At 37.0% G+C, this 10,267-nt stretch overlaps 1 protein-coding gene across 3 annotated transcripts in view; it reads right to left on the bottom strand.

Moving 5' to 3' along the window:
- Nucleotides 1-2,177: 2,177 nt before the first annotated feature.
- The window catches only part of LOC106525369 (DEF6 guanine nucleotide exchange factor), an 18,956-nt gene continuing 10,866 nt past the window's right edge, over nt 2,178-10,267 (bottom strand). For all 3 annotated transcript variants that reach the window (XM_014019605.1, XM_014019587.1, XM_014019597.1), the window contains 6 exons: nt 8,383-8,491; nt 7,999-8,297; nt 6,553-6,719; nt 6,107-6,305; nt 5,000-5,090; nt 2,178-4,231 (listed from right to left, as the gene is read on the bottom strand). In XM_014019605.1, coding sequence (XP_013875059.1) covers nt 4,026-4,231; nt 5,000-5,090; nt 6,107-6,305; nt 6,553-6,719; nt 7,999-8,297; nt 8,383-8,491 — 1,071 coding nt within the window. In that variant the 3' untranslated portion in view covers nt 2,178-4,025. The remainder of the gene's footprint in view (nt 4,232-4,999; nt 5,091-6,106; nt 6,306-6,552; nt 6,720-7,998; nt 8,298-8,382; nt 8,492-10,267) is intronic.

Below are 10,267 nucleotides of genomic sequence, written 5' to 3'. Positions count from 1 at the left end.
AGACAGCTATCTCATAATTATGAGATACTATCTCATAATTATGACTTAGCTATCTCATAATTATGAGATAGTATCTCACTATAATTATGAGACAGCTATCTCATAATTATGAGATACTATCTCATAATAATGAGATAGCTAAGTCATAATTATGAGATAGTATCTCATAATTATGAGATAGCTGTCATAATTATGACTTAGCTATCTCATTATTATGAGATAGCTATCTCATTATTATGAAATACTTTCTCATAATAATGAGATATTTCTCATAATAATGAGATAGCTAAGTCATAATTATGAGATGCATGAGATACTATCTCATCATAAAAAATTATGAGATAGTATCTCATAATTATGAGATACTATCTCATAATAATGAGATAGCTAAGTCATAATTATGAGATACAAGTTTTATTTTTTTTTCAGGGTGGCGGAAATGGGCTTCCATACATTTGGCTCAACTCAGGAAAAAAAAAGAGAAAAGATGTTGCTAAGTGTACAACATATTGCATTTAATATTATTAAATGCAATATGTAATAATTATTAATTGTTTTTTTTTGGGTCAAAAATATGTAGCTTCCATTAAGAGTTAATCAAAAGCACAAATATATGATTTATATGGAGTTTCTCTGGTGATGATGGATGATTTAAAAAGTGAATGTGTGGCCATGAGTTATTATCTATATCTTGTGGCCACACATTAATTAAAAGAAATACAATATGGGACAAGCTCTGTATTTTTAACATTTTTGTGCACACCGAAAAATAAAATACACAACACACCAGGGATACACAAATCTTTTCTCATACCGTTTTCGAGTGTGAATACTTCAGTTTGGGTACTCACCAATACTTCCTGAGTTAGACCTTAAACTTTACACAATGACTTTAAAAATACATTTCTTTGATTTAAAACAAGGCATATCCTTCCTTCAACCCCTTTAACTGTATTAATTCAAATACACAGCATATTATTTACTGTTGTAACTTTTTAAAATAAATCAAAAATAACAAAAGCGATTTTCTTTCAATAACTTTCTTAACATGGAAATGATCAACTTTTCACTTGAAATGTGAATTACTCATTTAATCAATGCCAGCATCCCATTTTCGATACTGGTGACGGTTACGAGTATTGGGGCATTTTGTACGAGTATTTGAAAAAAAAAATGCTGGTATTGGGCCTTACACCAGTATTGGTATCAGGACACCACCATAAAATAATATCAGAAAAATTAAAAATAAATCTATGTGCCTGCCTTTGCATACACCCCCCTACTCCAGCCCCTGTTCACCATCAATCAGAACAATAGTTTTGGTTAAAATATGCTCATTTTAAAACGACAGTACAATAGCTTGTAATGTCTTATCGGACAACTCCGGCACTTCACTTATTTTAAGCTGATAAAAAAATGATGGTCGTGTTGCACTGACTTACTAACTTGAAATTACATTATTAGGTTCCAACTGATATTTTCGACTTGGAAGGTCGAAATTCCAACCTCCCAGTACAACTGGAACACAAAGCTGGGACAGCTGGGGCAGACTGTCAACAGGTCAGTGGGAGGACGGGATACCATTTACAACTGAACAATCTTCTAGAAACATTATAGATCCTTTTTTTTTATTTTTTACTGTGAACAGAAATGTTGCAGTTTTACTTAAAAGTATTGTTGGGTAAACAAGGCTTTAGAAAGGCTGTATATCTCAGATGGACTGAGGTTACCGTGACCTGTTTTAGGGAGGGTCTTGCATATTTCAGCAAGACAATGCTTAATAACATACTGGATCCTTGTCCACAGATTTTTTGAGATATTTTACTGGATGTCATCAAATTCTGAATATGATGCAATTCTTAGTTTAATAATTTTATGTTTATAATGCTAAAACGTTTTTTTTTTTTTGACATTTGCAATCTGTTGCATTTTTATTTATAACTTAAACATCATCCTGTTTTCTAAAAGACTTTTTACCTTTACTTAGTTATTTTTTAAGTACTTCATATACCTCTGGTTGCAAGTTAGAAAACCAGTTTGATTAGCTCATTATTGTGCTCAGTGAACAGCCTAACTACTAATACCAACCAGTATCTCCAGTACCAAGTTTCTCTTCTAACTCATGCAATTTATTGTCAACTTATGGTACAAGTCAAAATAACATTTGATGAAAAGTCTAGTGTATTAAAACGTGCTTTTTTATTTATGTACAGTAGCATCAGTCAAATGATATACTTTAAATTAACTGTTGAGACTGGGCAATGCTGCAAAAGTATTAAAAAAGATGAAATGATCAACAAACAGAAGCTCATCCCTTTGGTTCATTTTTGTCCTAATACTTCAGTATTAACAATTTTTACCCCCCCCCCCCAAAAAAAAAAGCATATTCAAGAAATTTTACTCATTTATTTATTCTAAACTTCTATTATTTATCTATATATTTATTATTATCTATTATGCAGCCATAAGAAAAGGGGAAGCTAAACGATGGGTTCKGTCTGWATGTGGATCTAACTCAGTCAGTTTTATAGATATTGACCTAAAATTTGCAGTGGTAGTAGCTGAGTCGTCCCCAACACATAYTGTTTGAGAACACCCAAGATTTTTGTTTAAAACTTTAGGGCCTGTCTGTTAGCAAAATATCTCATGAACTATGAGATGGATTTTAATGAAACTTTCAGGTAATAATCACTGGATGYTCATCTACRATTGATTATTCGTTGGAGTCAATCCAATTCAAAATAGCTGCGACAACTAATTGGTATTAGCCATCATAAATGTTGCTCTATCTTAGTCGAATTTTACAGAAGATGAATTTGTCGTGGTGGTAGCTAAGAAACATTCACAACACAAACATGATGTTATTTTCAAGGTTTGACCRAAATGTCTCCTTCAGTCTTTCTCAGCCTTTGATTTAAAATCAAAATCATGCCTATTAGGAATAAAGATAAGGGTTTTAATAAACATTTACTAATCTGTCATTGTCCCAGTAAATTCAAAACATTATGAAACCACCATCACACAAATTACTTATGAGTAAAAAACGACAGGTCAAAATAATGCCATCCTGAAAATCTGTTAAAAGTCGTCTGTAAACGTTTAAAAAAGGCTGTTGTGATTCTTGTTTAAATTTGGGCAGCATGTAGTGAGCGTGATGAGTCAGGCGATGTCTCTGTTGTTTCAGGTTTTCTGAGCGAGACGCATCAGATTAGTCAGCGGTGACACATTTTCTTCGCAAACTGAAATTCAAATGAAAGGCRACGTGCAGCTCGCCCACAGAGCCATGTGGGCGGCGACTTCTTCCTCTGTCACTGTCGTCCTTTTTTACTTTTGCAGTTAATSTAATCTAAAAAAAGTTACTCCATAATGTTTTAATGAATCACTTGACTTTTCCATGATGTGAGGACAAAATATTTACTTAAWATAACTTAAATCATAAAAGATTTAGTTTTATCTGGTTATATCAGTTCTTGGTTTTTATTTGTATTAATAATAATTGTTTGACAGGATTTGTCAACAGGAAGCTTTCTCCCCTCCCCTATGTCTTTCCTGTTTATCAGGAGAGAAATGGTGGTAAAAACTAATACTGAATGAACTCTCCACATTCAAACAAAACCCTTCTGAAACCTTGAAAACATGTTTAAAATGAAACAAGGGTAACTTTTACAGAATATTTACAGAGTGAAAAAAAACGGAGCTTCTTGTATGTGTTTTATGTTAGCATAACTCTTCAAACATCACAGCTGAACCAGGATCTGTGTTTTTAACGGCTCATATCTTCCCACTCAGGGCTCTCGTCAAACCTCAAAGCATTAGTTCAGCAGAATAAACAGCAAAAACGCTCAAAGAAATCATCTTAAATTGTTACTGTCTTTGTTATGAGGTCAGTAAATTCAGTATTTAACAGGAGTGGTAGCACTGTAAACTCAGTTGTAAGGCAGACGTCCCGCTGCTTTCACAATATTCACACATCAGACGTCACCAGGATAAATATGGTAACCTCTCAGATTCATGTTTTTTTTTTTTTAGGGGATGTCCATGTCTCCGTTTGAGGCGTGCGAGTGACGTCTCTCCAAATCGGACCCAGCTCTGCTGTCGACGTTTTCTTTGCTCTCCTCTCCGTTTCGCTGCTGATCCTCTGACTCCGATCGCTTTCGGAGACGCAGCCCGGGGTCCCTCTGTGTCGGGATCTGAAAGCTTTGGTAAGAGCTTCCCAGAGATGGTCTTTTCTCTAAAGAGGAAACAAAAAAACAAACAAACAAAAAACAAATGGATAAATACAAAAATGGATAAAAAGAAAATGTGTCAAAAAAGATGCATATTGTGCATGACTCAACTGTTTCTACAACAAAACTGACCACAATACCTTGAAAATTGTCTGAAAAATAGCTCTATTTGTCTTTTTTATAACCATTGGCTAAAGATGCACATTTAATGATTACTTATTAAAATATAGTTGCAGTTGTTAATGAGATAATTGGTTTAAAGACAGACAGCTGAATCCAAACAGTTAATGATAACATTTTAAACAAAGATCTTGTGCATCTGTTAGCGCTCAAAATATATAACGTGGATCACTGTCCACTACTCCCACACCAAGTTTTAGGTCAATATCTCAAAAATTGACCAAGATTTAGCCTTTGTTTGATGTGTTTTTAATCGCATTGGCAGCCATCTTTAATCAAGCTGATTCTAAAAGCAAATCAGTTGTAGACTTGCAACCTATTATTACTTTCACACACACAGACAGGCAAAAAAATTATCATCTGTCCTCACCCTCTGCTAAATCTAAATTACAGACGTAGAGCTATAAAAAAGGCACCAAAAGTAGTTTTTAAGCTTTTAAATGCTACACATATTAAAGCTACGTAGCATAAAACAAACAAAAACAATTGTACAAGTAGAGCACAAGTTTTCCTCTCAGAAAGTGCTTTCAGTAAACCATGTTTGAAAACTGATCTCGTTAGTTTTCGGTCTCTTCACGCAGACAGGAACTCACCGCCCGGTCCGATCGGTCGCATCAGTCTGTTCATCTGGACGTTCCAGTGTTTGACGTTGGTGCTCGCCTGGCGAAGCTTCCTCTGGGCRGCCTGTCAGAGGAAAAAATGAACTCTTTAAGATATTTCCTTCAGCTGCAAGCAGCAAATAACTGTGAAATATACAAAAAGTATAAAAGACAAACCCTTCTTGACAGTAACACAGTACTGAGTGTTAGTAAAATTAACCCTTCGCAGCAGTTATGAAGGTGACTCTTCTGCTGACCTCTACGTCATTTAACAAGCTCCAGTTCATTAATACACCTGCTTTACCTAAAGGGATGCTGGGTTTGTTTTATATGTAGAGCTTTGTGGAAAGGTTATGAACAGTTATCATCTTACCTGTTGGAGGTAGCTCTTTGAACAACCTGAGTTTGGAGAAACAGAGGTGAATTCAGACCAGATGGAAAAGGGAAGAGCGGAGTGGAGCCGAGACTAAAGACCACCTTAAAAAACTCCAGTCTAAAACACTTTAAAACCAGTTCATGCAAATACTGTTTTATAAACATTTACACCTCAGTCAAATTTGTTTTAACTGGTTATTCTGGAAAAAAAAAAAACGTTGATATTGTCTTATAAAAGTGACATCTGTTACTGCTAGCTGCCGCCGCCACTGTTCACATTTGCAGATACCCACTTAATTTTATTCTTTATTAAGCATTCACATCTGTAATCTGTTWGACTCTGGAGTTGTTTTAAGATGTCAGTAGTCCAGTTTGCCCTGTTTGGACTCTGTTCGACTCAGGTTGTTCAAATAGCTATCTACAACAGGTAAGATGATACTTCTTCATAAACTTAACCACTTCAACAGCTCTCGTCACGTTACAGTCGACATTGTTAGCAGTCTATAGCAGATTCAGTCATACTCTCCTGCTCTGCGCCGGGACATGTTTTATTTATCACAGCTGCTGATTATCTGTGACTCCTCACCGTCACATTGCATCTCCTTGTGGAAGATGCTGTTTTAACAGATGTTTCACTCAAAAATCCAATCATTTTTAGTGTCTATTTTTCGCTCTCCGGTCCCATAAAGCAGCTACGTGTGTCGTGTCATTTCTCCCCCCACTCACCACGACATCCTGATCAACCCGGTGCCGGTTGGCTCGGACCTCCTCCAGCTGCCTCTGCGCCTCATCCAGGGCTCGAGACTTGTTCTCCATTTCCTGCTTCAGTTCCTGCTTTTCCCTCTCCGTCTTCAGGATGTACTCCTCCTGCTCCTCCTGCAGGGACATCAACGCCTTCATTTTCTCCTCCTCCTCTGCCAGTAACCTGTAGATACAAGTAAAAAAAAAAACACAAACATGAGATCAAATGAGACCTGTGAAAGGACAGCAATGCACTAATCTGTAAAACTACAGCGTACAACAACTTCCTCTCGCAGCAGGTCAACTTCCTCAGGAACCTAACCCAACACGAACTCATGAGTTTGATACCTGCCGTCTGCAAACACAGTCTGACTCTATTTCCAGCTTCAAGCAGCCAGAGGAGTGGCTGCTCACTCTGCGGCAACACCTACCCAGCCTGGGCATAGCGGAAAGCCTCCTCGTCCAGTCGGGCTTTAATCTCTTGCTGCAGCGCCTCCTCCAAACGCTTCTGCATCTCCTCCAGCTCTTGAATTCTCTTCCTCTGCTTCTCGGCTTCCTCCTCCTTCAGAGCCATCTCGGCCTGCATGCTGACCCGAGCCTGGAGGAACACAGAACCGAGCAAACAATTCACTCTTTTCCTCTTTCTGTTTTTATTTTRTYATCATCATCATCATTGTGTGAATGCTTCATAGCATTCACACAATGATGATCATTTTTTTCTTCTGTATGTTTTTTGGCACCTAACTTGTTCCGCAATTTTTGTTCTATTTCAACAATTCATACATCAAAACGTTCAGCTCATTTATGACAATCCTGMTATGACTTTTGGTATTTCAGCTATTTTTACTTTTTCAGCTATTTAACTTTTTTAGCCACTTTTTTGCCACAGAAAATGAATGGAGCTGTTTTCAACATCCTTAAAATCCTTTCAAATGTTTCTAAATCTTTACAGGTCCTTACACCTTTTGGTATGGTACTGCTCTTTTTAACTTCCTTGCCTTAATTTTTTGCTACGTTTTTGCTAATTTTAGCTATTTWCTGCTATTTTAGCTAAAATTCAGCTTCTTTCTGGTATTCTTCCGCTTTTTTCTATTTTTTTGTGCTTTTTTCTGTTAATTTGTGCTAATTCTGCTCCTTACAGGTGCATTCTGCTATTTGCATTTATTTGCTGCAACTTTAGTTAATTTTTAGCTGTTATTAGCTAAAGTTAGCTTTTTAAAGCTAAATACACAGTTTTTGTAGCTAATATAACTTTTTTCTGCTAAGTTCTGCAACCTTAAGCTCATTATGCTTCATTATGTTAATTACAGAATTTCCAGCTACTTTTGATGTATTTTACTTAAAATTTTAGCTGTTTTAGTTATTTAACTACGGATTGACACTTTTTTGTACATTTTTGCATTTTTTTCTGCTAATTTTACTTTTTTCCCACTATTTAGGTGCTAATTACAACTCGTGGCTGCTAGATTTAGCTTATTTTATGCTAATTTTAGCTTTTAACTATAAAACTGCTTCCTTTTGCAATTCTTTTTGCTTTTTTCTACTGTTTGAGCTTTTATCTGCAAATTTGTGATATTTATGTTTCTTACAGATGTTTTCTGCTCTTTTTTGCTATTTTAGCTTTTAGCTGTTTTCTGCTTTTCCAACTATATTTTTTGTGTCTTTTTACTTTTTTCTGCAAAGTTATGCTTTTTTGCTCTTTTCAACTATTAAATTTGAACTTGCAATAACACTTTTGCTATTAAAGATGTTCCACTCGATTTCAGCAGTGTTCAGTTTACATTTTCAGCAAGAAGCACTCACACTAGCATTTTCGCAGGAAATGCAATTTCTCTAGTTATTATTATTATTATAATGTCTGCTCGTTTGCCTCTTACCTCCTCAGCCTCACGAAGCTGAATCTCCAGRGTACGCTGGAGCTGTTCGTGCTGCTCGCGCCTCCGCTGCTCGTCCTGCTCCAGGAGGACCTGGGCCTGTTTCTGCGCCTCCTTCAGGAGATCCAGCTCGGCCAGCTTGCGCTCCCTTTCCTCCTGCAGGGCTCGCAGCCGCTGCAGTTCCTCCTCTTTGGCCTGTTGGCGCTTGTCTCGCTGCTCGCGCTGCTCCCGCCGCTTCAGTTTCAGGTCCTTATGCAGMGACTTCTTCCCCTCCACGTGCAGCCGGATGGCCGTTTGAATGGCTGCGGAGAGGAAGATGTTTGACGTCTTGGGAGGAAGATAAAAGGTTTTCCGGTTGTTTTAAACATTCGTGAACTTGTGTCCTACCTGTGGTCCACTCCTGCCTCTGTTTGGTGTCCGAGGCGCTCATTTCATAAGTCTTAGAAAGAGTTTTCAGACAAAACATGCACCTCTTCCCATCTCGATCAGGCAGCACCTGAACAAGCAGGAAACACTCATTATTGCACTCATGGATTCAAACTGAAATAAGAAAAATAAAAATCACATTTCTCAATTATAAGTTAGAGATTCATGCATGAACAAATAGCTCAATACTGAAAATTTGTAAAGAATGTGGAAACATTTCTTTATGCAGAAGTTGCCTAATGTAATACAAACATGAATAAAGAGTAAAACCATCACTTCTGTCTTTACTCACAGTATGAGAAGCTTGACTATTAAAAAGTGGGCGGTCAATTTTGGTGTTTTAGAGCGATTCAARCCAGAAAATCAAAACTTGTATTCACGCCTGTCACGATAAACAATAAATCRATTAAACTGTACGATAAATTAAAATGAGGATGATCTTTTTCATTTGCCTGCTTGTTTGTTTTCTTCGTGTCGTCCTCTTTTCCACTCCTTAGCGTGGAGAGGAGTGAACCCTGCTGTCAGGTATTTGCCAGACGCATGGTCTCTAACTTCTGTWGCATGAAGCCCCATGAACAGGCATTTAGCCAGAGGAGCGTCTTCAGGTTTCTGACGCCATCATACAGCCGACAACGCCTCAAGATGCACTCAGGGCACYGTGCCAAACTTTAGGATTGCCGACAGTTGTTTTTTTCTTTTTTACTCTATGTAAGTTGTAATGCAAACTTCCATAAATGAGGGGGTTACATCGTTATATTAGTTTATACTGGTCGCCAAACAAAGTTATCATTTATCGCAAAAAATTTCGGAGACAATTTATCGTCCAGTAGAATTTGTTATTGTGACAGGCCCACTTGTTTTCATTCAAGGACACACCAACAAAGATCTATAGGGTTTAAATACAATTATTTTCTAAGCACACTTCTTTCTTTGACAGCATCRTCGTATTTTTACTTCATTATATTCTTAAACAACACAAACTTTAAAGRCTCCCGTTAGCCAAGAGAGTAACACACCATCTTCTGAACCCACTACAACTGAGCTCCAGAGCAGAGGCACATCTGAGACTTCTGAGAGTCAGTAACTGTGTGGGAGTCACATCAAAAAAATGAAAGATCCATGAACATTTTCACATAAATATGTTTTTCTTTTTTAATGTACTGGATAATGGTGAGCTGTGTGGGTTTTACTTAACCTCATACAGCCCACCAATGTTTATCGCTCACCACCAATAAAAGGAGGGTGCATGTGAAATTGTCTGTCTAGCAAAATATCTGATGAACTAGTGGGCTGATTTTGTTCAAACTCTCACAGAGTCATTATATGTGCGTACATCTCATTAAGATGGCCACTACAGCTGATCAACCACAGAGCGCACAAAAATGACTACAGCTCAGTTGTTTTAGTAGCTGCTGAGCTCAACATTTGGTGTGACAGGAGCTGAACGTCATTCCCAAAACTTCCTCCAAACGCTTAACAGATCGCACGAGATCTTTGCTACTAATAAATAGATTTTTAACTCTCGAGTTTGTTTTCCTAACTGTATTATTTCTCACATGATGGGAATACAGAATAGTAAAACTGTAAGAAATCTTTAAAGCTTAAAGACATCAGTGACTGTCTTAACTTTTGAGGCCAATCAGATTGCTCCTCTGGCTGAGTGCAAGAAGAAGTCTCGGTGCTAAACTGAACTTTTTAAAGTTACTTCTTAGTTTAAATAGAATAGAATAGAATAGAATAGAATAGAATAGAATAGAATAGAATAGAATAGTCTTTGTTAGAATAGAATAGTCTTTGTTGTCCCACCGAGGGGAAATTCAGGTGTCACAGCAGCATTAGTACAGAG

Source organism: Austrofundulus limnaeus, unplaced genomic scaffold (genome assembly GCF_001266775.1).
Source record: "Austrofundulus limnaeus strain Quisiro unplaced genomic scaffold, Austrofundulus_limnaeus-1.0 Scaffold3, whole genome shotgun sequence".
Lineage (NCBI taxonomy): Eukaryota > Metazoa > Chordata > Actinopteri > Cyprinodontiformes > Rivulidae > Austrofundulus > Austrofundulus limnaeus.
This window is presented reverse-complemented; position numbering and strand designations above follow the sequence as displayed.